Below are 25,350 nucleotides of genomic sequence, written 5' to 3' on the forward strand. Positions count from 1 at the left end.
GGTCCACAAGGTACACACATGGTAACGCATGATCAGCCGGGCTAATGATTATAATAAGTGGCACACCTGCTTTTATGCTTTATCGAGGTTCTACAGGGGATAAGCTTACTTCCAGGGCCGGTACCACTTGTTAACTGAGTTTCAGCCCAGCAAGAAGATGGCAATTGTCCAATAATTTTGAATACTAATGTTGATTACAACCTTCAGTTGATTCAAAACTTTACGACTTGCAAGGACCATGATCTTCATCAGGTTTTTTCCAGTTACCACCACAATTACCAGAAATCTAAGTCCATTCATTGCCATGCTTGGCAAATGAAAGCGCCATTCCTTTAATTCCATAAAAAAATGGAAAATCATGATCCAGTGATGTCACTTCAGGCTTCAGCAATATCCCAAATTGAAAAAAAGGAAGATACTATTCCTATTCCTTTTATCCCAAACTAAAATCGCTGAAAGGAATATGCAGTGGTTTTCATTAGTCTAGCAACACATCTACCAAAATGTCGGGTTTCATTTCCTTTTTGGTTTTCTGTTTTTAATATTTTATTTAAAGTTTTTATTTCATTTCAAACTTGCTTTAAACTTCCTCTTTTTCGTGGGTAGGGACTTTTTTGAGAGGGGGGCGGGGCGGTGGGCGTAGCGTTCGCTGGCCCATTTTTACGAAAATTCAGTATTACTAAAAATTAATTTGAATGAATTGAATGTAAAAATGGTTTACATATATTTGTATGCATTTATATGCCAAGTACTCTTCACTTCTCTTCTCCTATCCTCTCCACCATCGTCTACTCTTCCTCTTCGTTCCGTTTCCGGCCTAAACGTCGTCACTATCGTTATCGTAATCGTTATCATGCTTATGCTGTTTGCTATCCTTGTTTTGGTGGAGACGAAAAACCAGATGATGCATTTAAAATATAGGTATAAATTAATGTTTATATCATTTATCAATATGCTATATAATATACCTTTTACATGTATTGTGTGATAGCAAGCTTGCTTTGTTACTTTTACTCATCATTTTCATAAATTTGCTTTGCTTTCGATTTCAGTTTGTTTTGCTTTTGCTTATAGTTTTGTTAATAACTAAACATTGCCTGGCATAGCAAACGTCCCAAATAATTTGGGTTTTTCATATGTGGGCGTGGCTGGGGCGCATGTGTGAGAGAGAGTTTCTGTGTGTGTGTGTGTGTGTGTGTGTGGACAAATTAATATCGCTATATGGTTTTCTGTTTTATTTCGGTTTGCTTTTCAGAAGCATAGCGAAAAGTGCCTTGCTCATGCTTTTCATTTTATTTTTCTTTGCATTGTTTAATTATTAATTCTACTACGCATAGTCCTGCGGAATGTGACAGGGATTTCCTTGCTCCCATTGGCTTTTGGGGTGTTAAGAGATCCATGCCCCATTCCGCCGGGTTTCGATCCGAGTATAATCGTTATAATTACGGTTACTGGGATATATTTGTGAATTTTTTGCTTTTTCTTAAAAATGTTTGCTGGAGTGTTTTTGTTTATCTTTAGCTTGGATTTTGCCTCTATATATATATTTATGTGTGGTTGCCTGTGTTGTTGTTTGTTTTTTTGTTTTTCATTTTTGTGTACTATATGCCATACATATCATATCCTTGTTAAGTTACAGTTACATAATGAATTACACATTTATATAAATCGTTTAAATTTCATGTTGCCTCCTCACCTGCCCACCATTTGCATTCTACGTTGAGCATAAACGTCCTTTTTCGTGATTTTCAAATTGCAGCAGAACTGGCGGGTTAATGTTAATCGATTAACTAATTATCGCCGGCAGCGCCGAGGTGGCAGCACTGACTGCGAGGGATCCGGCGGCGTTGCCACCCGTGTGCGATTGCGCTGAACACTATATTCAAATTGTCGCCCTCTGTTTTTTGGTTTTTAGTTTTAGTTAGGATCAGGGTTTCGTTTCACTTGACTACAACAATATAGAGTCCGCCGAGTACAATTTGTTACGCAAGTGTGGTGTCTAATTGTATTAGTTGTTGTTGTTGTTGTTAAAAATACGAGATTTTTATGGATTTGTTTTAAGTTTGAACTTAACTTTGCGCTTAAATAAACTCTATTTTTCGCCCCTATCCGTTTTCTCTCTCTCTCTCTCTCTCTCGCTCTCTTTGTCCGTCTATGTCTGTCTCTTTCTCTCTGTTTGTCTGTCTCTCTCTTATTCGCTGTCTACACAGAAAGATTGATATCAATATAGATAGATAGGTAGATAGATAGATGGTATATATAATGTATATTGTAGCATAATCATAAATTAGAATTATTAGTTAATTTTTTGTTGGTTGCAAAAAAAATTAAACAATATGTATATATAAAGAAATTAAAGCATACGCAGTGCCAAAGGTTCGTTTTCTTTTTCTTGATTCGTTTAAAGGAGAAAGACTCTACTACAAAAAATCATAAGTATATAAAAGTAATATATTATTATGTAAATTTGTTTGACAAAAAATACAATCTGCTATTCTGTATGTATGTATGTATATGTAAATGTATGCATGTGTGTGTGTGTGTGTTGTGGTGTGGTATGGTGTTGTGTTCATTTTCTTTTTTTTTTGTTATATTTCTTCTTGCAATTAGGTATTCCTTACTCGTTTCCTGTTGAATCTTAACTTTCGTCTTACTTTCGTTTTGCGATTTAAATAAAGTTCCTCGCTACGGTTGCCTTCGCTGATTTTGCTGATTTTTCTGAGTTGCCATTTTGCGGTTGTGACGGGGATTTCCCCAAATAGCTCACTATCCTACTTGCATCGCCCCTTTTACATATTTTTTGCGGGCTCATGCGGATGCCTGTGTCTCGCTTGGTTACTTGATTATATTCCACATATCTAGTTTTAATCCTGACTTGCTCTGTTTACGTTTATGTTCTCGGTTCGGATGCGGATACATTCCTCCAGCTAGCTCGTGCTCTTGGCCAGTTTGCACTTTATTCTGCTGCGCTATCCATCTGTATCATTGTGTTTCTGTTTCGTAGTAATCCTCGTGTGTTATGGTGGGTGGCTGGGATCGGCTGGGCGGTGGTTGGTGGGTGGTGACCATCTGGTATTCAGTTCGCATGCCACTCACCCCGATTGCCTGCACCGCCCGCTCCGCTGGCGTTATTCGCATAGTAGGGCTTTCCGGGTCCTGATCCTGCCGCACCGCCAGCTCCACCGCCTCCTCCAGCACCACCGGGGCCACCATTGCCACCGTTATTGCCGCCGGGCGGTCCCACAGGTGTTTGACTGCCACCGCCTCCGGCACTTCCGGCCACGCCTCCACCGGCACCGGTCACCTGTCGCATATTCTGGGCCCGTTGAGCCGCTGCTGCCACAGCTGCCGCCTGTTCCCGCTGCTGTTGCTGCTGCTGCTGTTGTTGCGGATGCTGCGGATAGTTGTTGGGCCGCTGAATGGGCGTGGGATAGCGTCCCTGGCCGCCGCCGCCACTTTGGCCCACGCTGCCAACGCCGTTGCCGCCGCCATTGCCGCCCACCTGGGAGCCACCGCCTCCTCCTCCGCCGTTGCCACTACCGCTGCCCACCGCTCCGCTGCCACGGCCGCCCAATGCATTCATGTTGGGACCATTGCCGCCGCCGCCCTGTCGCTGTTGCTGCTGCTGTTGCTGCTGAGATTGCTGCTGCTGCTGCTGAAGCACCTGGTTCTGCAGATCCCACTGAATATTAGGGTAGGAGGAAGAAAGGAGGGCATAAAGCAGCAGTCGACTAAGCTGAGCTTGAAGGAAACCTACCGCGCCGTAGTTCTTGTGATGGGGTGGACTGGGCTGCGACTGCACCTGCTTGGCCAGACCGAGGCTCATATCAGCGCTCAGCGGACTCTTCAGCTGACGACCCATCTGCGAAATAAAGCATGAATGTGATTAGGATACATACAATAGAGGAAATCAGTGGCTATATTATCCATCTCCAAACTCCGAGCCTTTAGGGCAAATATAGTTTTCTAATTTGATCCGCTTCACTACGTTTGAATGGTTTTAAAGTATGAAAACAAATCGATACTAATGTATCAGACATTTATTGAATATCTTAAATGTACATTATGGTAGTAGGAAAGCCAAGCACAAATTAATAACACAAATTCGTTTCAAAGAATATGGCGATTAACCCAAGAATACATTCAAATACATTGCTTCTTCAGTCATTTTTTTTTTCTGGCTCCGAATCTTGCTTAAACTTGATCGGGGTCTTGATTTTTTTTGGTTTTTTGGATCTTTTCGATTTTTTATAGAGCTAGGCGAACAATATGATTACTGGTATGGGAAAGTGGATACTGGGTGGTCTAGTCCTGCGCTTACCGAGTCTTGCATGTGTGCCTGGCCCTGACTGCCCTTGAGATAAGCCGCTCCGGGCGTCGGTCCGCCGCGGTACTGATTAATGCTGGCCGCCGTCAGCAGCTGCGAGTTCAAGAACTGTGTGTTGAAGGTGCCCATCGTGTGCTGCGACTGCGGCGGTCCTGGCGGCCCATTGGAGCCGGGCGGTCCGCCCTGATGGCCGCCATACATGCCGGCCGCGGTGGCCAGTCCATAGCTCTGCGCTCCGCCATTGCCCTGCGGCGGTGGTCCACCGTAGAACTGCGGTCCGCTGGGACCGCCTGGCGCCGAATTCGAGTAGAAGCTGTTCGACTGCAGCTGATGGGCACCCGGCGGTGGGCCACCTTGGCCTGGATGTTGCGGCGGTGGACCCGCATAAAGATTCATATACGGCTGAGTGGTGGCATAGGGACCAGGTCCTGGTCCCGGACCGCCACCGCTACCTGCCGATTTGGAGCCAATGGCCCCGATGGTCTGCTGGCTGGGCGGCGGTTTGGCCGCACCGGACGACATCATGGAGTTGCTGCTTGACGAGATTATTGCCACTGCGGCATGGTTGCTCGGATTGCTCAGCTGTTGCGAGCTGGGCTGGCCAAAGGGACCGGGTCCGGGACCCGGACCACCGCCCAATCGGAACTGGGAGGATAGGTTCGAGTACATGTCCGGTGTGGGCGCCGTGGGCGGTAGGCTGCCGCCGTGCGGAGTCTGCATCGCGTATGCATTCACGTTGACATTGAAGGGACCTCCGCCAGCGGCCGCTGCCGCCGCCGCCGCTGCTGCTGCCGCATAGTGGTTCGGGAAGCTGTGGGCGGCCGCCGCCGCCGAGTAGGCGGGCGAACGGCTCGAATGATCGAGCGAATGGAATGGAGCGTACAGATTACCCCCCTGCGACGGTGGCGGTGGCGGCATCTGTGACGAGTTGAACACCACGGCCGGCGGACTGGGAATAGTGGGAATGCCTCCAACGCCGAACTGCGGTGACGCCTGGTAGAAAGAAGGCTGCTGCTGCTGCTGCTGCTGCTGCTGGTGGGCCTGCTGCTGTTGTTGCTGGTGCTGAGCTTGCTGCTGCTGTTGCGAGTGCTGTTGCTGCTGCTGCTGGCTGGGCGGTGGGGACATGCCCAGGTGCTGCTGCAACTGCTTGGTCTTCTGGTGCGCCTGCTGTTGCTGCTGGGGACTGGGGTAATCCTCCTGCTGGAACTGCTGCTCCAACGATCCAGCGTCGAACGGCGATCCATGACCGTAGCCATGGCCATGACTACCGGGCACCGGTCCCGGCGAGGAAAGTGCATGGTGCTGGTGGTGCGCCTGTGCCTGCTGCTGCTGGTGGTGCTGCGCCTGCGCTGCCGCCACCGCTGCCTGCTGTTGCTGCTGCTGTTGGTGGTGGTGGCTCTGCATGTGCACCGCCGACACCGCGTAGTGTGGCATCTGCTGGTGTTGCTGCTGATGCTGGGAGGCGGCCACGGCAGCCACAAAGGAGGCGGCGCTCATGTGGCCACTGCCATCGTCACCTGTCTGCTGTGGTCCCACCACCTGCTGTTGCTGCTGCTGCTGCGCCACCACCTGCACCTGGGACTGTTGTTGCTGTTGGGGCTGCTGTTGCTGTTGCTGCTGCACCTGCGCCGGCGATGGGCCATCGGACATGGGCGTGGCCGACTCCCAAACCTTCTTTACGCTGGCTATCTTCATGTTGAGATCCGCCGTCGAATTGTTTTGCTGCTGCTGCTGCTGCTGCTGTTGTTGCTGTTGAGAGTGTTGTTGCTGCTGCTGCTGTTGCTGTTGCTGCTGGCTGGGCGTTTTATCGATGGTATCCACAACCTTTAGGGGTGTGGTTGGATCGTCGCCGAAGCTAAATCCGAGTTTCATATCCTGCGAATCATCGCCAGAGCCCGCCGCCGTCGCCTTGCCACCGAAACTCATCTGAGAAAGTGCGCTTGACAGGCTGTCAACGGTCATGGTGGCGCCACTGCTGGACACCGAGAGCGTTCCGGGCTTAGTTACCACGGCAGCGGCAGCTGCCTGCTGTTTATATGTGGAGTTTTCAAAGATGATCGTGTTGACGGGTGCACCGGCGTCCAATAGGAGATTGGTTGATGGACCCGAGCCAACGGCGCCGAGCGAAGTCTTCTCCCCAATGGCGGGCAACTTGCTACCCGCCACCTTCTCACCGCCAACAACGGCGCAGGATTCAATCTTCTTCTTGTCCGCCGCGCCGGGAACTGCGACCGATGAGGATGTGGCAGTAACGGATCCCACTGCTGTGCCAGGTGCTGCGAGGCCGGGAGGCAGTGGTAGGCGACCCGCTGCATCCTTCTGTAACTCATCCTTAGCTAGCAGGGCAGTGTTGTGGGCAGGCGCCAGGGCGGCAGTCTTGTCCTTCTCCTCGCCCCCAAGCGGAGATGAATCCTTGTCATCCTTGCTTGGTTTGTGCAGGCCGGCGCTGAGTGCCAGCTGGTTCTGCTTGGTCTTGTCTAGGTCCGCCTCCGACTCGGAGGTTCGCTGTTGCTTGCCATATTCCTCATAGCCAAGTCTGCCATAGCTGCGGCCCGCTCCGCCCGAGCCCGATCCTCCAGCGGAGCCGGTGCCCACGGGCTGTCGACGGTAACCAGAAGCAGAGGCGCCTCCTCCGCTGGAGAGGCCACCACGACCACGTCTAGAGGGTTCGCCGCGTGGCGAGAAACCCGCCTTGTTGGCCGACGCACCGGAATTGGGCGCACCATTGCCCGACTCCTTTGGGCTGCGACGAGCTGCTCCGCCTCCTCCACTGCTATAGCACTCCTCGTCCACATCCTCAGAGTGCTCCGATTGCTCACCGCCGCTGCCGTAATAGCGTCTGCCACCGCCACCGCCGCCGCCACTTCCACGACTGCTTCCCCAGTCGCTGGCGCTTCTCTGGCCGCGGTAGCTACTGCCTGATCCTACGGATGATCCGCCAGTGCCGCCAGTATAGCCACGGCCACCTCGACCACCGCAAGCAGCTCCGCTCCTGGGACTTGGCCGCTTATTGCCGCTCTTGTCCTCATCCGCCTTGCCAGCCGCCGACTTCGCCTTGTCTTCAGATTCCAATGCAGACTTGTCGTCAGCGCGCTCGTCTCCGGGCTTCTCGATCTCAACGCTGCGTCGCAGAATCTGAGTGGGCATGGGATCTGCTGCCAGTGTCTTTTGCTGCTGCGGCGAGGCGGGCAGCTGCTTCTGCTGGTTCGAGGACTCCTCACTGAGGCTCGGCTGTCGGGCCGGGCGTTGCAGGATCTTTATTTGCACTGCCGAGTCGTGACTGTGGGTCGAGGAGAAGCTCTCCTCGCGATGACGATGGTGCACCTTCTGCTCGGCATCCGTTTGCTCCGCCCACGAGGTGCACGAGCCAACCAGCACATCGTCGCCAGCCGATGAGACGCTGGTCTTACGATGCGAGTTCTCAGATATGCTGCGCGGCAGAGCTTGTGCCTGCCGATAGTCCTGGCCGCGGGTGAACCGCTGCTGCTGCTGCTGCTGTTCCATCTCCTGATCCTCTCGAGCACTGTTGCTGTCGTGACGATTTCGCCCGTATCCGCCGCCGCTTCCGCTGACACTCGCGCCACGCTGCGCATAGCCACCGGAGATGCTGCGACCCTGCCCAGCATTGGCTTGTGCTCCTCCACCAGCGCCACCGCCTCCTCCGCTTACTCCACCCTTCTGCAGGTAGCGGGAATTGCTATCGAATGCACTGCTTGCAGATGCGCTCTTCTCGAGGCGCGGCAGCTGCTGCTGTTGTTGCTGCTGCTGGCGCTGGAAACGTGGTGGTAAATTTGATTGGAAATGGGTAAGGAAGGTCTTTTGACCGTAGTCGCCGCCTGCTGACGAGGATGACGAAACTCCTCCGCCGCCACCAGCTCCTCCCGTGGGAGTTACGCCGCTTCCCAAACTGGAGATACTTCCACGGGGTCGGCGATGCAAACCTCCGCCGCCGCCCTGGCCTCCACCCTCATCTTCGCTCACATTGCCTAGCGGGGCGGACGATGGTGGCACCTCATTGCTCAACGAGGCTGAGCCAGATGATACTCCGCCCTCGGCTCCGGCCAGAGCAGCCGCCGCTGCCTTTTTGCTATTCATCTTCATTTCCAGTTCTTGCAGCTTCTTGGCAGCCGCCTGCTTGCGTTCCATTTCGCGACGCTCTTCCTCCTCCTTGCGCTGCTTCACTCGCTCGTACACGCTGGCATCCAAGGCAATTCCGCCGGCCACTGGTGCTCCCACGTTGCCAGAGCTACCTCGGTGGCCATTCTGTTGGCGGACCTCTTGCTGCTGCTGTTGCTGGAGCTGGTGATCCTGAATGCCTTCCGATGGCTGGTCGCGATCGGTGCTCTCCTTGCCGCGCTGCCAACTGGTTGTGGAAGCGGACAGCTTTCGTTGATCGTTTGAGGAGGAGGTTCCTTGCGCCTGCATTTGGGCGGAGCTGTGCTGCTTGCCCTGTCCTTGGTGCTCTTCCGGAGTGGACTCATCGTCCGAGAATGTTAGTTTCTTTGTGTAGTCAATGTCGTCCTGCTTGGTCCAGCTATCGTCCTTGGCGATGGCGTTGAGGCGCTCCAAGTCCTCTTCACGTATGATAGGACGCTGCATTTGGGCCACCTCCGGCTCCACCACGTAGTCCTTATCCTTGCGCCCGACCCCGCCACCGCCTCCGTTGGCCTGCTGCTGGGATTGTGGGGGAGTGGGTGATCCTCCAATGCCCAGTCCAGATTGTGGGGGCGACGAGGAGGTCGGTGGTCGCTTGGGAATGGCAGTGGCCGCCCTGAAGCCTCCACTGCCCACCACCGCTGGCGAAGCAGAACGAGCACCCAGGATTCCGTTCTGGTAGGGAGCGTTGGGCAGAGCAGAACTGTCCAAGGATCCGCCGGCCAAAATACTGGCCGCCGTCGCTCCACCGGCGGGCAACGGAGCTCCGCTGCGCATGAACGAGGGCATCAGCGATAGTATGGGCAGGGGCACAGCTCCGCCCGAACCGCCGCCTGCTCCGCCATTACCGCCCATCTGATGGTGGCCCGGGCCCTGTAGGTTGAGGCCCTGGTCCGCTGCCGCAGCGGCTGCCACCTTGGCTGCCTTCTCCTGCTGCTGCAGCCAGGCGGCCGTATCGTTCTGTGGACGAAGGCTGAGCTCGCCCAGATCCGCGGACCCGCCGCCGACGTCGTCGCTGCCATCTCTGTAGTCGCGATGCGAGTGGTGTCCATACTGGCGCCCGTGGCCATGGTGATAGTCCCGATGGTGCTGTTGCTGCTGGTGGTGGTGCTGTTGATGCTGCTGGTGGTGCTGCTGATGCTGGTGATGATTTTGGTGACCGGCATGGTGCGCCTGATTCTGGTAATGGCTCTTGCCAGCTCCAGATCCGGAACCCACACCCGCTCCCGATCCTCCGCCGCCGCCGCTGCCAACTGTGCCGTCCAGCGTGGGAAATTCGTACTGGAACTGCGGACTCTGGTAATGGGGCACCACCTGCTGTTGCTGGCGTCCATAGTTCTGACCGCCCGAGCCCCGCTCGTGTCCTGTGGTGATGGCAGACCATGTCTTGGGCGAGTTGACTGAGTGTCCGCCCGATCCTGACCCTGGTCCTCCTCCTACTCCTGATGATCCGCCGCCGCTCGACCCTCCTTGTCCGCCGCCGCCGGAGCTGCCCACGGAGTTGTTAATTAATTTGAAGTTCTTGTTGCCGCTGCCTGAGCTGCTGGCGTTGTTGTTGCTGCTGCCGTTGTTGCTGTTGACAAACTTTCCGGCGTTAGGGCCGAGACCGACGTTATTGTTGTGCTGGTGCTGACTGTGGGTCAGCTGCTGGGATAGATGGCCCCCAGCAGATGAAGACGCAGCTCCTCCGCCGCCGGATCCCGCTCCGCCGCCCGCTCCTGAACTTCCGCTGTGGGCAGTGGTGTTGTTGTGGCTAGTGTTGGTTCCTGCCGCGCCAGATCCCGCTGCTCCGCCTGCGCCTGCTCCTCCAGATGTGGCTCCTACAATACAAAATTCAGTCAATTAAACCCGTATATCTTAACACACAACCCATCAATAATGATGAAATCGCAGAACGAACACCTACCTTCGACTGAGACTAGGAGATTGTTGTTGCTGCTGGTGTGGGTCTCGGCCTTCAGGGATGGCAAATTGGCTGGTGGTCGCCTAGCGGACGGCACTTTACCCAAGATTTGCATTCCATGTTTACGTGGCACTTGATTCTTTTGTGCAGATGGTTCACTCGACTCGCCCTGCAAACAATAAGAAAAATGTTGTGATCAGATACGTTGAGGGTTGAGAACTATCAAGATCTAGATCTAGGTCTAGGGGCTCGTTACTTACGCGACTATTCTTGTACATGCGATTTATATCCAACGCTGTAAATTTGGGCTTGGCATTTCGCTCTCCCCTACTTCCCCCCAGTGTACTCATGCTGCCAATAGATCCTCATTAGCGTTAGCTTCCTTCACGCCGCCGCCGCGCTCCTCGTCTTCCCGCTGCGCTGGAGGATGGGCTAGGATTTGGCTTTGGCTCTTGGCGAGAGTTTGGTTAAGGTGCTGAGATCGCCGCTTTTCGGCCTAAGCTCCTTGTTTCAGTCTTTCTGGTGGGCTGCAAAAATCAAAAGCGTAGATAGCAATTAAATTGAGTACAAGTGAAGGCGAGCCGGGGCGAAGCGAGGCAGTTGCATGTGGGTGGTGCTCCCTACAAATTGTTTACTGCACCACTGGCCTTTGTTTTGCGAGTCCGGGAACTCCTCTATTTAGCCACCCCCAACCGATCCGCACCACTAACGCATACAGAGGTGGATCTGCACCGAAAATGGGGGGGTTTTTTTTAGAAATTGATTGCAAATAATTAGGAAACTTTGCGTTTTCACCTTGCAAAACTTTGAAGACAAAAAGAAACAAGGAGTTTCAACAATTCGGAATTTTTTCGAAGTATTTTTGATTTTGTAAGTGTTCCACAGAAACTTCAAATTCGTTTAAAGTTTACAGTATATTTTTATAGTGACAGCTAAAACGTAATTGCATCCAACTGTCACAAACTGTTCGCAGAATCAATTGGGATTTTGTTGATATTGCGTTTATTACGAAAACGTTTGGGGCTACTATCCTCCAGTTTCTCCCCCCTTTGATCCGACCATGAGTGCAGCCAATGTTTGGTGCGAGCAGGACAGCTAGTGCCCCGAAGCACACGCAACTGAGAGGCTGCCTTATGTAGACGGCAGTGGGAGCGGGACAGCTAGAAGGGTCTGCCCACACACACATCAACGCACAGCAGCGGCAGAAGCGGCAACGCATTGAAAGAATTTTTTGCGGTGGCGTCTTGTAATAATTGTTGGGAGGGGGCGTGAAGGGGCGGACGAACAATGGCTGACAACTACAGCAACAACAAAAAAACGGGGACAGTAAAATCCTCCCAACAACAACACCAACAATGGCCGGCATTTAAAATGTAACCAATTTGACAGATGCAAGTGTGGGGAGTACAAGACAATCTAAACGCTTGGCAACAATTCTTTTTCTCCTTTTTGTAATAACAACCATTCACAAGCAAAACGCACACTAACACCACGCAGGCACAGGCGCACACATCCCACACACACACACTTACGTTCGCAGAAACCGAGAGGCTTTGATAGTTATTATTTAATCGACGAGTGCAATTTTTTTTCTTTTGTTTTACAGACGTATCCTTTTATTTATATTTGCATGTGCATGTATGTGCACATTGGCTGGCAAAGGCAAACAAAGAGAAGAGACACGAGTGAAATATACCGTTTAAACACCACACACGCACACGGCCACACACTCGGGGAGTTTCGTTTGTTAGGCAGCGATGATAAACTGAATGGAAAACGCTTAAATTTGTTTACTTCGAACGTTTCGCGGTCTGCTGGCACACTTGGCCGTCTGTATATTGGTTATTTAACTGTGATAGACCGTTTAACTTTGCACAAATTGCTATCTTTTGATTCTGCTTTCCACCTTCCAACGTAAAGTTTGCCGCTGCTTCTTCTTCCTCGAGTTCTTCCTCTACCACTTCTCACTTTTCGCATGTATTGCGTGCGTGTGAGTGGTGTGGATTGCGGCGTTGCCACCTGGTCCGGTGGAATCCAGCCAGACCGCCAAGTAAAACTAGAGCAGGGGTGGCAGTCCCGGCAAACACCTGGCAATTGTTAAACAATTAGAGAGCGTGCTATTTGCCGATTAAACGGAAATTAACATACTCTTTGCATCGATGCCGACAAAAAGAGAAATCGAAAAACGATGACCTGCCGCCGACAAATGCAACGCTGCTTGCGACATAGAGCGGGACAACATGATTAGCAGAGGTTCCATTCGCTCCCACTCGCACACGGCGAATTTGACAAAACCGACAAAACAATATTTTTAATTAACTGTAGATTTCTAAAAAACAAAAATGCCCAATTTACGAACCCTGGCGCCGTGCAATTAAACTGATTTTGCAGTCCCTGCTAGCAAACAAATCTCGACTCGGACCGAGACTCGGTCTGCGGCCAGAGCGAGAGCATAAGACATCATAGAGCTTACCCTTTCGCACGCAGAGCACACACCGCAAACACAGTTCGTTGCTCCTTGGCTTCTTTCTTTCCTTCGCCTTTTTTTTGCACTCTTTCTGGCGCTTACTCAGCGCCCGTCTCGCCGCTTGTGAAAACACGGGACGAAAACAAAAGAGAGCTCAACCAAGACGTGACGTTGTGCTGCTGCTGATGCAGTTGTTGTTGTTGTCAATCGTCTTTGTTCGACAGAATCTTCGATTTGGTTGAATTTCGATTTCGATTTGGTTGCGATTTTCGCTATGTTGCGCTGGCTTTGTCAGCGCTCTCGCTCGCACTCACTGGCACTCCGCTCTCCCACTCTCCGCACACTCGCGCCGTCCCTCTCGCGCGCTGTGGCTTTTTTGCAAGTGTAGGTGGAAAATGGTATCGGGTGAGGAGGCTTCAAGTAAACCCGTTTGAATGCGTTTTTTTCACGGGTTTTTGCCGTTCGTTTTCTAGGGTTTAGCTTTGCACTCACACTACACACGCACTCCACTTGCGGTTGCTTTTTATTTTGATTATTTGCGTTGCGTTCTTTTCACGTAATACGTAATTGTCCATTAGTTTTAAATCGTATGTATTATTTTTTTGCCATTTTACGGCAAGCGTTGCCAGATTTGAATGTGTCGATTGCAGTGCTGCCCGACCGTCCGCAGATTGCCACCGTTTGAATGTGTATCAAACTGTGGTTTATGTTCGATATTTTCGATTTTTAATTTATGGATATAAATTTTTGACTACACTTTGCTGACAGTTAAAAACGTCGACCATAACTTGTAAGATAAAATGACGAAAAATACTTAAACCGCAGTGATGCCACCCCGCATAAACCATACCTGAGATCGAGTTTTGTCATTCCTAATTGAATACTGTTATCGATTCACGATAGGTGAATTATGTTGTTTACAACGAAAAATTGTTTAAACTTATTGTTTATTTAACTTTGCGTTGTGATTCAATTCGTGCGAAATGATTTGTCGCCTTTGCCTGCGATGTCTCAGTCCAGGAAGCGCAGTCTTTCTCTTTGAGACAGACGATACGCTGGCCGAGACGCGCCTGGTCAAGATGATTGCGAAGTTTCTGCAGCTGGAGGTAAGTGTTTCTGTCGCTACTAACGTAATAATGATACCATAAACGTACCAATGTGCAATCCCATGCAGATCCTGCCCGACGACGGTGTCTCGACCAGCGTCTGCAGCGAGTGTTGCGAGCATCTGGAGGACTTCAATGGCTTCTGGCAGCTGGTGGAGCAGAAGCAGTGCTCACTTAAGAAGGAGTTTCTCACTGTGGACGTAGACTGTGCGGCCATGAAATGGACGGGCGGTGTGGACGTGGATGTCAACATCGACGAACTGCCGCTGGCGGCTGGCGACATGGACGAGAAACCGTTGGACCTGCACAACCTTAGCTTGCTGGGCAGCGTGCTGGACGTGAATGTGGACAGTGTGGATGTCAGGGAACCGATTAAGAAGCAGCTGCCTTGTGCGTCCGAGGAGGAGGACGAAAAGCCCTGCCTGCAAGCCAGTGATACCGAACCGGAGCTGCCCGATGGCCAGCCGGAATCTGAAGACTCCTCAGATGGTTGTTGTCTTTCTGTTTCCCAAGGATTCGCCGTAACTAATTTTCTCTTCCATTGAAGATGAACCTCTGGTCCGACTGCAAACGAAGATGAAGCCCAAGCGTAAGACCACTGGACGTTCCTCCAAGGATCCGGGTCCCATTTCGCTGCAGCAGGAGCTTGCCGATCTGCTCGACGATGGTGGTAAGCGTCGCCGTAGAAAGGTCGCTGATCAGCGAACAACCACCGCGGGTCAGGAGTCCGATCTACAGGCCGTTCTCGAGCGCAAGCCCAAGGGCTGCTCCCGCGCTCAGCTGGCGAAGAGCTACGAGGAGGCTATTGCCAGCTACATGAGCGCCAGCTGCGACCTGTGTGACTTTAGTGCTCCTTACCTATCCGAGCTGAAGACCCACTTTTTGGAAGCGCACCAGCGCGAGTACTACATCAAGTGCTGCGGCAAAATCTTTACTCGCGCCTCCAAACTGATGGACCACATCCGCAAACATATCAACCCTAAGCTATTTACGTGAGTTTGAAGCTAGATCGTGTTGTCTGTTGTTACATAGAATTTGAACACCCATAGCTGCACCATTTGCCAGAAATCGCTCAACTCGCAGGACTACTTGGCCACTCATATCGAGACGGTGCACAACAAGGTTGCCCAGATCGGCAAGGTGCTCAAGTTCCCGTGTCCCAAGTGCGAACGCACCTTTAGTAGCGAGCGGCGTATGGCCAATCACCTGGCCAAGCATGACACCGATCAACTGGAACACACCTGCGAGATTTGCTGCAAAAGGTGGGCATGGCACAGTGTATCTGACGAAGATTGGAATTCTTGCTCATATTTTTGTTTAGTAAAAGTAACGCTAACACGCAAATGAGAGAGAGAAAGCTGTATACTATTTCCGCAACGACACTGTTTTATGGAATAGCAACATAGAAATCCAATTTTTTTATGATAAGAAACTGGCATATAAGTAATGAACTCTATATAATATAAAATTACTTGTTACAGCTTTGCCAATGTACACCGCCTGCGAAGGCACATCCAATCCATCCACGAAGACCTGCATCGTCACGTTTGCGACATTTGCGGCAAGAAATTCAAGTTTAAGCCCTCCTTCGAGCGCCATTTGCTGGAGCACCAGGGCGTGGTTGCCCCCGCAGTGGAGTGCCCCGTCTGCGGAGTGTGGCTGAAGAACGAGCACAGCTTGCGCCTGCATCGCTTCACGCACGACAGTACGGACACCGTGTGCCCGCATTGTGGCAAGACCTGCACCTCGCGCACAGCGCTCCGCGGTCATGTGAAGTATGCCCACAAACTGACCACCAATCTGCAGTGCACGTTCTGCGAGAAAACCTTCAAGCAGCAGCGCAACCTGGACGAGCACATGGCCATCCATACGGGCCTGCAGCTGTACAACTGCCCGCATTGCCCCAAGGAGTGCCGCTCCCGCTCCAACATGTATGTCCATATCAAGCAGCGGCACGCGGACGAGTGGCTGCGCGCCAAGATGGCACGCTCGCACAATCCACAGTTCAAACCGGCCGACGTTTAATCCTGATCCCGCACAAATGTGTTTAATCATTATACGTATAATTAACTATACTTTAGTGGTTTCTTTCTTCTCGGAGGTCTTCGTAGCGGACTTTGCTTGTTAGAGGTAAACTATGGAGATTATAAAGACTTTTCTGAATCATATAGTAAAATAATTTAATTTAGAGTGGAGCACAGATAATTTAGTTGTATGTAGATCCACGTCTCTTCAATGGTTCCGTAAAAGATGAAAACATCGCCAGTTCTCCACAGGAAAGTGTACTCCATACTTGTACAGACTACGCCGTGGCTGCAATGTAATCAAATGTAACCACAGAACCTCCTTCAGCGAGATTTGGGCTGTGTACAGCAGATCGGTGCCATTGCGGCGGAAGATTGAGTGTGGCTTGTCCCGGATTATAAAAATGAAGTCGGCGGTCTAAAGTTTGGGCAGCTGATCGCTCTCGTGGTCGACAAGACAAAAGTCGGGAGGAGTTTGTCGGACCCGTTGGCAACGCCTTCCAGTGCAACGAACAGTTGATATTCCATGGGCGGCTTCTGTGGCAGGTGTCCGCTGCGCAATCCTGCCGCAACGCTGGTCTGCGGGTCGCCAACGAAATGGTTGGTAAAGCCACCGCCACTGCCAACGCCACCTTTAACGCCACTGGCTTCGTCGCAATCGCTTCTGTGATCCACCGTACTGCATCCGGTATCCTCCTGGTCCTGGGTGTCGAACAATTGGTGCTGCTTCTCTTTTTCCGACAGATCCTCGTATGCCTCGGTCTCCTGCTTTAAGCCATCCTCCGCATTTGCGTGCTTGTTTTTGCTGTAGTCCTTAGCCATGACTCTTTACTCCAAATGTTTTATCTAGACATACGAACAAAGAAGTACAAAATCTTAGAAAAATGTGTTCGAAATATGAAATGTAATTATTAAATCACAATGTCGAATTACTTTTTTATTTAAATTTAAAATTCATTTAGTTTTTTAGTTAGACGTGGTTTTGATCAATTTATACAACAAATTTTGCTGGACAACTTTAGAGAAGTGAGTTCGGTGTGACAAGTATTTGCCATGTAAGGCATGGGATATACGTTTTTTTTTAATGTCGCGAGGATTCTTTTTCAATTTAAAAACCGATTATATTCGATATTTACCGCCATGCTTAGTGCCATGTTCGCTCTAAGACCATCGACTACTATCTTCGCAAGGACGATAATGACAATCGACAGTCGCTCATCACTGCCGGCGTCGAACGGTCATATTACTTGCGAAAATAATTGAAAAGCAAGCGAGTGAGCCAGTTGTCGCATAAATTTAAGTGCTGTCGAAAAGGCGTAGTTGTGATAAAAAGCAGTAGCCCAGCTAGTGCAGGTAAGCAAAAAGTGTGGTAGGTTCAGTTCCGCCAAGGGGCGCGAGAAAATCCAATAACTGGAAATGTTGAGGTGGGCCGGTTTCGCCATAGAAAATCGCAAGGCGTCGCATATGTACATATATAATTCTTTTTTTTGGCTGTCTGGCGCAGACAGTTACAACAACTACAACTGTGACCTGGCAACAAAAGTTGCAGCCGCTAACACACACACACACTCATGCAAAAGGTGAGAGCAGCTTTTGCGAATTGTAGAAAATGTGTGCTTGTGTGCAAAATAACTAGTTTTCTCCTGCGAATCCTCCACCAAAAGGGAGAGAGAGAGAGACAGAGAGAGAAAGTCTGACAGCTGGCAGATGCAAGATGCTTCATGTCCGCGTCTTGCGCATACCTGCACACAATTGCAGTTCCTCGTTAACTCTCTCTCGGTTTTTGTGTGTCTACCTCGAGGAGGAAAATTTTCATAACTGTTTGCCGGCCGGTTATTGATCTCCTCTCTTTGCTCACAACTTTTCATCTTTCGCCCCCCTTTTCCACATTGCACACACACAGTTTTCCCCTCCGCTCAGCGATCGCCTAAATGGTCACCATGGAGAACAGCGACGAGATACTACAGATCCTGGAGCGCTTCACTGATCTCAAGCAAAAGGAAATCCCAAAGGAGCTGGAGGACTACCTGCAATATGTGGCCAAAACCGGGGACACCATCTTCAAGTGGTCCAGCCTGAAGTACTTGTTCCGCGAGAAGCTGCTCAGCGTGATCAAGCACTTTAATGAGGACTCGCCGCGTTTGGAGGGTGAGTTTTCCGGCTGTCATGGTGGTTTTATTGTCAGGTTGAACCATAAATTTTATCCGAAATGCAAACCCCCGCGGCCAAAATAGAAACAGAACTAACAGAATACCATCATAACTCCTTGTAGAGATTCCCAACTATCCGAATGTGGATCCTTTCAACTATGAGACCATGAAGTCCTCGTTGCTGGAGCGCCTGGATCTATTCAATGCAGCTCCTTTCACCGTGCAGCGTTTGTGCGAGCTCCTTATCGATCCTCGCAAGCAGTACTCGCGCATCGATAAGTTCATGCGTGCTTTGGAGAAAAATATTTTAGGTAAGTCCCATACCTGTACCTATAACTAGGTATTATGCATTTAAGATTCTAGCTCACCCATGGTATTACCTTTTTACAGTGGTTAGCACCATCGATCCGGGACGCAAGCGTACCGAAAGTGAGAATGGCGACTCGCTAGATTCCGTGGTCAACGGTGATCTCTCCATGGAGGTAAACATTGACATTGAAATGGAGAATAATAATGGCAACGCCGAGGAGGGCTCTGCTCCCAGCGCCGGGTCGGCAGGTGGTGCCCAGAAGGCCAGCTGCCCGCGATCGGATGACAATGTTCAGCCCAAGGCCAAGAAGGCAAAACTGGAGATCGATGAAGAAGAGCGTTCTGAGGCGACTGATGAACCGGACGCAGAAGTGGCAGCCAAGGCCAAAAAGGATAAGGAGGATAAGAGTGACAACGATGAGACTGATTCGCCGCAGGAGGCTGCCGAGATCGAGGAGCCCGATGAGGAGGTGGAGGAAGCTGATCTGGAGGCCAAGGCCACCAAGCAGCCTATTAACGGCAGTAAGAAGGAGGATGAACAGGAAGAAACTTTCCCAGGATCTGCCGATGACGAGGCGGAGGACCCAATGCTGAGTAAATCTCCAGAAATAGAGAAAGAACTGGTTGCTCAGGAAAAGAAGGGGGAGGAGGATAAAAAGGTGGCTGCCGAGCCACAGGAAGAGATTGGAAAGAATGAAGAGGTCGACAAATCTGACAAATTGGACGAAAAGGTGGCACAGTTAGCCGAAAAGGAAGCTGTCGAAAAATCTACACCGCCTGCCGAGGGTGAAAACCAGGAGTCTGCCAAAGCCAAGGCAGAAAACGAGAAGGAGGAGAAAAAAGATGCACCGATTGCAGCTGAGAAAAAGGACGAAATCGAGGCTACTGAGACTGACTCTGCATCAGCAGCAGAAAAGCCCGCTGAAAATAAGGTAGCTTCTTCCGAATCCAAACCGAAGACCAAATCTGAGGCCAATCCAGAGGCCGAGACCAAGAAGAGCCAACCCGAAAAGACTGAAACAGAGCCGGCCGAGAAGCCGGTTTCGGAGGAAAAAGAGGCTGCCGAGTCAACAGCAGAGACAGAGAAGAAGAAGGACGACGTGACCACTTCCGAAACCACCGAGGTAGTCAAGGAACCAGTCGAGAAGTCGCCGGTTGTGGATGATTCCAGTCCCGCTGTCGAAGATCTGGCAGCTGCCACCACACCGCAATCTCCTTTAGGCGCCGCCGACTCGGCTGCCGAGACGCCGCCCGCCGAGGCAGCCGACGACTCACAGGCATCACCCTTGACCGCCGCCGCCGCTGTAACTCCACCTATCCTGGCCCTCAACGACCAGCCAATGGAGGACACTCCGGCCGAGGAGGAGGCACGCGTCTCGCCATCGGCTGCCGTCGAAGAGGTGGTCATGGCCGAAAGCGGCAGTGCCGCCGAAATGGCCACCGAAGAGGCCGCAAAGGACGAGCCGGCCGCCATGGAGGTCGATGACACCAGCCAGGAGGTGATGATCCAGTAGATTGTGCCCATTCAGGAGCCAAAAACACCTACATTCAACTACTACTCCATATAACTAGCATTTTAAGACACGCGCCCCATTCCGCAAGTAATGCAGATGTAATCCTGCCCGCGCTGCCTTTTTGAGAATTATTCTGGATCCCAACGGACCACTTCCCAATAAGGCAAGCGGTGTGGTAGCTCCCCCTTCGTAGCCGTAAGTCGCAGCCCTGACATGATCCAACTCTAAACTCTGTTGACTGTTCCGTGTTTCACACTCTGTGACCCACTCGTTGGCCGCCCTCTAGTTTTGTATTTATATTTTTCCCCTGACTAACGACAAGTCCGAGTATCTCAACCTCCCCGACACTGTTCCCCATTTTTTTGAAATAATCTAGTTGTAGACGCTGTCCGTGGCACGAACTTCGGCAAGCTGTGAGCGATTAAACACACAATAAACACTACTCATAACAATAATCCACAGGCGTTATCCTTTCGAGGCACAGGTGGAGGCGTAGTAGATCTTAAATGTATAAGAGGATTTAGCAAAACGCGGTGGGTTTGGGTTAGCATGTTGCCAAAGGTTGGGTCAAATTTTTATTTCAAATTATGCTATTGGGCAAAGCTTAACTTACAATTTAAGGCAACTTGTTGGAATAACTAAATGATGCCATTTGGCCAGCATTTGAATTCAAATGACTCACTTTTGAACGAAAAGAATCGGGCGGAAATTTGATTACGGTTGCAGTTATAGTTTGTGGAATATCTAACATTTGTGCTAAGGTTTTCGGTTACTAACTCAATTTAGATAGATGGGGCTAGATAAGGTCGTTAGACAAGTGCAATCTGCTTATAATCGCCAAGTGCTTCGCAAGCCACTCGAATCCTTTTCGCTTTTGTTGTTTCTGCCCAGTGAAAGCCAGCCGAGTATGTTTCTTTGGTATATGTAGATTGTGTAGGTGTGGGTAACAAGCGAAACAATCGAAACAAACAAACAAAACACAGAAATTGGCACGCAAGGCGAGCAAAACAAACAGGTCGTGTAATCTCACTTAGCAAACTAGTTCAAATTTGATTTCATAACGTGTGTAGAAGCCAATGGGAATCCCGGCGAGCGGCGGTGGCTGGCGGACACCACGGTTCCTCGGAACGCGTGGATCCATGCAACCATTTCCGCTTAAGCTCTCATTTCCGTTCCGTTTCGCTTCCAAGTTCTGCTTCTTCTTCTGCTTCCGCTTCCGCCTCCGATTCCCAATCCGATATCGATTTCGTGTCTCTGTGTCCGCTCCAAATCCGATACCGGATCAGACGACGCTCCGCTCGCGCTCCCGTATAATATGGTTAGGGCCCCAGGAGCCGGAGTGGGCCGGGCCGGGCCGGAATGCCGGCTAGCCCAGCAGCACCTTGCGCATCATGAATCCGCTGCTGGCGTTCGCCGCCGGAACGGATGTGCCGCGCGCCGCCGGCTGCTCCGGTTCGATGCACTTGGAGGAGCAGAGGTACTGCAGCAATGGCACACGGTACTTGCCGCAAAAGTCGACGAACTTAATGTGCTCCACCCGATTGTCGAAGAAGACGCCCTTGCAGTTGGGATTCACGCAGCAGTTGGCGCTGTTCAAATACTCGCCCAGTGTCCTGGGGATGTCATAGGGTCCGGGTCGCTGGCCGCTGGCCTTCACCATGCGACCAGCCAGCTCCAAGAGGGTGGGTGGCTTCAGCGCCATGTCCTGCACGAAGCGCACCACCAGCGGATTGTCACGCAGACTCAACTGTGGATGATGAAGGAAGCAAACGGATCAGTAAGAATGATACGTACCATTAAATGATTTATGAAAGTCGTTAATTATTATATAGTACGAGTATTGAAGTTTTGAAGAATCGGTTTTTACCTCAGTCAGGTTCTTCAGTGCCACGATGTCCTTGGGAAGATGACGCAGACGATTCTTGTGCAGCAGCAGCGACTTGAGGTTCTTCAGCCGGGCGATGCTGGTGGGCAGGATCTCGATCAGATTGTCGCACAGGACGAGAGCCTGCAGCTGGTTAAGTGAACCCACCGCCTCGGGCACTTCGCTGATCAGATTGCCGCCAAGGGACAGCACATGCAGGCTGCAAATAAACAAAAGCAACTCGAAGTTAGCCATCTGAGTTATCCATGGACATAACTGCTTTAGAATTTAAAAGTTGGAATGCACTTATATTTATATACTTTAAGTTACAAAAATATTATTCCAGATTTAGCTAAATTTTTACTATACGTATGTACTTAATATAAATGCAATGATTGCAAATTAAGTAGCAGATACATTAATACTTTTTCCAGACAGTCGCCAACTGTGAAGTAACTTTTTAGTTACCTCCCGTAGAAAATAAGTCTAGGCAGAGAAAATATTTAAATGAACTTGATTAGAGATATGCAAATACACACAAGCGAATTTCAAGCACAAAGTTCAACTCAATGGTTGAGAATAAAATCGCTGGGCTTTTTGGCCTTGGTTGTAGCCGAGATAGTACTATATGTATATTTATATTAAATATGCAATTAAATTGGAATTAAGGCTAAAAGCCCACACAAGATAAAAGAAATTCGAATACATCCATGAGTGTTTATACCATTTAAAGTGAATCACTAAGCTGAGGGGCTCAAGCACACAGCTTTTATCACGGTTTATAGGCACCCAATGTCCTCTTCACATTCCTATGGGGTCTTGGGTGCGAAACAATCAATTCCCCCATCGACATGGCAAAGTCCAGGCCCTCCGATAACTAATGCCCATTTGAATTGATGTACCTGGTATTCATAACAAGTCATAAACAAAGCCATCTTGGATATTTTATTGCTAAAAGATCTAACAAGAACAACATAAGTCCATTCATATTGGCAGCTAGCATATAATTATAACATAATCGAATTTCGAGCAGGGTAATAAATGGTCGAGACGTGGTCGTCAAGTAGTCAAGTTTAAATTGTTTTTCAACTGATATTTGATATTTGTGTTGTATTTGTGCGATTTTGTTGTATTTGTGCCATTTTTGCTCTTTGTTTATTATTATATTAATACCCGGCCGTATCTTTATGGGCCGACCAAATCGATTGGGTCGACTCGAGTACGTGTTTTTGCTAGATTTGGCCTTTACGTCGCCACCGCCACCGACACCGCCACCGTCAGCCGAATCCACCGAATCCATCGAATCCACCAAACGAGCGACCCGTTGGAAGCGCCCAACCCCGCCGGACAAGTGGCAGACCGGCGTTATCAGCACCCCGGCTATATAGCTATATAGTACGATCTCGTCTGTGCCGTGCCTGTGGTGCTTTTATACATGGCAACAGCGAGTAGTCGTCGCCCCTTCTCCACGAGTGGCCAACGTCGAGCGGTCAGCGGGGGGAGCGGGGGAGAGCGGGATTGGTGATGGGGAGCCAATACACTTGCAGAAATGGAATGGCAGAGGGTAAAAACCCAATCAATTCCCTAATAAATCAAGTAAAAGAGAAGCCTCTGCGTCACCACCACCAAATTGTACCAATTGGATTCAACTGATAATGTAAAAATTGTTGGGAAAAGGAAACTATATACATTTGTAGGCTAAAGATCGTATAAAGGCTAAAGCACGTATGGGGTAATATATACCCTATGCCCAATCCAAATTCAAATGTCGCCACCGCCAACAATGAAATTAGAATCGTAAATCTAATATTTTGCCTATTTTTCGTTATCTATACTATTAATTTGATTCCAACTTATCGGCCTTTTCGTGTGTTTTGATCATTGTTTGTCAGTCTGAAGTTTCATTTTTGACCTTCACGGGTTCTTTTGTTCAACTTTGCGAACTCAATCGAAAGTAATCAAATTAAAAATAGTATAAAAATAACTTAATTATTTGAGAAAGGCTACAATGTTACGCTTCTTGATATATTTCGAGCCTGTAATTGTGCCTGATACACTATACACTTTATGGGTTTGTTTTTCTTTGTCTTAATCACTCAGAAACGCAGATAAATGGGTAAACCAAAGTGGCTGATACAAATCATTGTCAGCAAAGACAACACAAACACTTGGGCAAACAAACGATCGACTAGCACATACCTTTGCATCTTCCAGATATCCTTCGAGACGCTGGAGATCTTGTTGCCGCCCAGATAGAGGTACTTGAGGTGGCGCAGCTCGGTGACCTGTTCCGGAAAGTGGGTTAGCTGATTGCCGCTCAGATTGAGCTCCTTGAGCGTGGAGCTGGAGCCACCATTATTGCCATTGGCCATTTTGGTGAGCAGCGACTTGGGCAGCGATGCATTGGTCAGCAGGTTGTTCTTGGCGATCAAAGTGACCAGCGGCAGTTGGCAGACGGCATCCGGCAGCGTGGTAATGGCATTCGAGCTGAGATCGAGTATCTTCAGATTGCCAAACTGCAACAGTAGACGAGGCAGGCCGACCAATCGATTGTGATTGAGCAGCATGGTCTCGATGTCGCCACTGGACTTGAGCAGCGCCTTCTGCGGCGAGGCCAGGTGATCCTCCAGCGTGACCAGGTCCAGACTCATGCGGCCAAAGTCCAGTGTCTTCTGCTCCCGCGAATCCGTGTCCGAGCTGTCCGACGTGTACACCTCCATGGCTGATCTCGTCCTAGTGATTTGCTGCTCACTGAGTCTTTGTTTACCACTGATCTGATCTGATCTGATCTCGAGATGATCCAAGTTGAAACGCTCTCGCGCGCACACACAAAAAAATAACGCAACGCTCAACGAAAACAAAAAACAGATGTGAATGTGAAAATAGTATGGTGTGTGGTGGTGGTACGTTTCGGTATGGTGGGATGTCAGCGGAAAAAATTAAATGAAATGAATTATTTTTATATAGAAAAATAAAACCGCCGCGACACACTTGACGCTCGCACTGCTCAGCTCGCCCAGCGCGAATGCCAAGTGGTTTGCTTTTGGTTTCGCTTATGCGACAGCTGGCTTTTCAGTTCGGATCGCCCATAGCCGATCGTCAAGCCGACAATACGACTTTATATTGAGTACTATATCAGCGTCAAGCGATTGGATCTTCGGCTGGGCCTCAGATGATTGCCAATGCGCCAGCCAAGCGGTTTCTCTCGCTCTCAGCGCTCGCACAGTGGGCCAAAGTTTGTTGTTTTGTGAAATAAATAAATATATTATAATATATATATATTCATACAGTGGCTTATTTAATCTTAAATGAATCAGTAAGAGTGGAAAGAAACAATAAACAAGGCTTACTTAGTAGATTACCTTAATTAGCTGAAATGTAATGTGCTGCAAGACTTGCGCTTGTTTTGCCAAAACAAAGAGCAATGTAGCCACTGCACCTGCTCCCACTCCGCGCACGAGGCGTATGCGTAATGCGATTGCTAGCACGGGCCTGGTTGTTCTGCTTGTTATTGTATGTGTACTATAACAA

At 50.0% G+C, this 25,350-nt stretch overlaps 5 protein-coding genes across 8 annotated transcripts; 2 read left to right on the forward strand and 3 right to left on the reverse strand.

Annotated features, from left to right (window-relative positions):
- Positions 1 to 918: 918 nt before the first annotated feature.
- On the reverse strand, positions 919 to 13,487 carry LOC6526018 (neurogenic protein mastermind). 4 transcript variants are annotated; one of them, XM_015191110.2, is made up of 6 exons: positions 12,859 to 13,487; positions 10,646 to 10,912; positions 10,389 to 10,554; positions 4,322 to 10,302; positions 3,758 to 3,862; positions 919 to 3,682 (listed from the first exon to the last, which is right to left on the reverse strand). In XM_015191110.2, exons 2-6 carry the CDS (start codon positions 10,733 to 10,735, stop codon positions 3,077 to 3,079), a joined length of 6,948 nt encoding a protein of 2,315 aa, XP_015046596.1. In that variant the 5' UTR covers positions 10,736 to 10,912; positions 12,859 to 13,487; the 3' UTR covers positions 919 to 3,076. The 4 variants fall into 4 exon arrangements, with proteins under 4 accessions (XP_015046596.1, XP_015046595.1, XP_015046597.1 ...); XM_015191109.2 differs by lacking the exon at positions 12,859 to 13,487 and adding an exon at positions 11,918 to 12,353; XM_015191111.2 differs by lacking the exon at positions 12,859 to 13,487 and adding an exon at positions 12,180 to 12,352.
- A 228-nt stretch (positions 13,488 to 13,715) lies between these two features.
- Positions 13,716 to 16,033, forward strand: LOC6526019 (transcription factor grauzone). The gene is made up of 5 exons (XM_002101800.3): positions 13,716 to 13,958; positions 14,027 to 14,447; positions 14,506 to 14,950; positions 15,008 to 15,220; positions 15,440 to 16,033. The coding sequence occupies exons 1-5, from the start codon at positions 13,836 to 13,838 to the stop codon at positions 15,981 to 15,983; spliced, it is 1,746 nt and encodes a 581-aa protein (XP_002101836.1). The 5' UTR covers positions 13,716 to 13,835; the 3' UTR covers positions 15,984 to 16,033.
- Positions 16,034 to 16,121: 88 nt separating this feature from the next.
- Positions 16,122 to 17,022, reverse strand: LOC6526020. The gene is made up of 2 exons (XM_002101801.3): positions 16,916 to 17,022; positions 16,122 to 16,828 (listed from the first exon to the last, which is right to left on the reverse strand). The coding sequence occupies exon 2, from the start codon at positions 16,802 to 16,804 to the stop codon at positions 16,379 to 16,381; it is 426 nt and encodes a 141-aa protein (XP_002101837.1). The 5' UTR covers positions 16,805 to 16,828; positions 16,916 to 17,022; the 3' UTR covers positions 16,122 to 16,378.
- A 157-nt stretch (positions 17,023 to 17,179) lies between these two features.
- Positions 17,180 to 20,410, forward strand: LOC6526021 (serine/threonine-protein phosphatase 4 regulatory subunit 2). The gene is made up of 4 exons (XM_002101802.3): positions 17,180 to 17,335; positions 17,886 to 18,130; positions 18,255 to 18,443; positions 18,523 to 20,410. The coding sequence occupies exons 2-4, from the start codon at positions 17,914 to 17,916 to the stop codon at positions 19,953 to 19,955; spliced, it is 1,839 nt and encodes a 612-aa protein (XP_002101838.1). The 5' UTR covers positions 17,180 to 17,335; positions 17,886 to 17,913; the 3' UTR covers positions 19,956 to 20,410.
- An 83-nt stretch (positions 20,411 to 20,493) lies between these two features.
- Positions 20,494 to 24,868, reverse strand: LOC6526022 (leucine-rich repeat-containing protein 58). The gene is made up of 3 exons (XM_002101803.4): positions 24,019 to 24,868; positions 21,823 to 22,039; positions 20,494 to 21,702 (listed from the first exon to the last, which is right to left on the reverse strand). Exons 1-3 carry the CDS (start codon positions 24,537 to 24,539, stop codon positions 21,322 to 21,324), a joined length of 1,119 nt encoding a protein of 372 aa, XP_002101839.1. The 5' UTR covers positions 24,540 to 24,868; the 3' UTR covers positions 20,494 to 21,321.
- Positions 24,869 to 25,350: the final 482 nt, after the last annotated feature.

The sequence above is a fragment of the Drosophila yakuba genome, chromosome X (assembly GCF_016746365.2).
Source record: "Drosophila yakuba strain Tai18E2 chromosome X, Prin_Dyak_Tai18E2_2.1, whole genome shotgun sequence".
Lineage (NCBI taxonomy): Eukaryota > Metazoa > Arthropoda > Insecta > Diptera > Drosophilidae > Drosophila > Drosophila yakuba.

What these genes read in the sequence shown, in the direction of transcription:
- LOC6526019 (XM_002101800.3), top strand. Translation starts at nt 13,836, where the DNA reads ATGATTTGTCGCCTTTGCCTGCGATGTCTCAGTCCAGGAAGCGCAGTC. An exon ending in CGAAGTTTCTGCAGCTGGAG is followed by an intron (nt 13,959 to 14,026) that starts GTAAGTGTTTCT and finishes AATCCCATGCAG; the next exon opens with ATCCTGCCCGACGACGGTGT. An exon ending in ATCAACCCTAAGCTATTTAC is followed by an intron (nt 14,951 to 15,007) that starts GTGAGTTTGAAG and finishes GAACACCCATAG; the next exon opens with CTGCACCATTTGCCAGAAAT.
- LOC6526020 (XM_002101801.3), bottom strand. Translation starts at nt 16,804, where the DNA reads ATGGCTAAGGACTACAGCAAAAACAAGCACGCAAATGCGGAGGATGGC.
- LOC6526018 (XM_015191110.2), bottom strand. Translation starts at nt 10,735, where the DNA reads ATGAGTACACTGGGGGGAAGTAGGGGAGAGCGAAATGCCAAGCCCAAA. An exon ending in GCATGTACAAGAATAGTCGC is followed by an intron (nt 10,555 to 10,645) that starts GTAAGTAACGAG and finishes TATTGTTTGCAG; the next exon opens with GGCGAGTCGAGTGAACCATC. An exon ending in TCTCCTAGTCTCAGTCGAAG is followed by an intron (nt 10,303 to 10,388) that starts GTAGGTGTTCGT and finishes TTTGTATTGTAG; the next exon opens with GAGCCACATCTGGAGGAGCA.
- LOC6526022 (XM_002101803.4), bottom strand. Translation starts at nt 24,539, where the DNA reads ATGGAGGTGTACACGTCGGACAGCTCGGACACGGATTCGCGGGAGCAG. An exon ending in GATATCTGGAAGATGCAAAG is followed by an intron (nt 22,040 to 24,018) that starts GTATGTGCTAGT and finishes GTTTATTTGCAG; the next exon opens with CCTGCATGTGCTGTCCCTTG. An exon ending in CACTGAAGAACCTGACTGAG is followed by an intron (nt 21,703 to 21,822) that starts GTAAAAACCGAT and finishes CATCATCCACAG; the next exon opens with TTGAGTCTGCGTGACAATCC.
- LOC6526021 (XM_002101802.3), top strand. Translation starts at nt 17,914, where the DNA reads ATGGTCACCATGGAGAACAGCGACGAGATACTACAGATCCTGGAGCGC. An exon ending in GGACTCGCCGCGTTTGGAGG is followed by an intron (nt 18,131 to 18,254) that starts GTGAGTTTTCCG and finishes AACTCCTTGTAG; the next exon opens with AGATTCCCAACTATCCGAAT. An exon ending in TTTGGAGAAAAATATTTTAG is followed by an intron (nt 18,444 to 18,522) that starts GTAAGTCCCATA and finishes ACCTTTTTACAG; the next exon opens with TGGTTAGCACCATCGATCCG.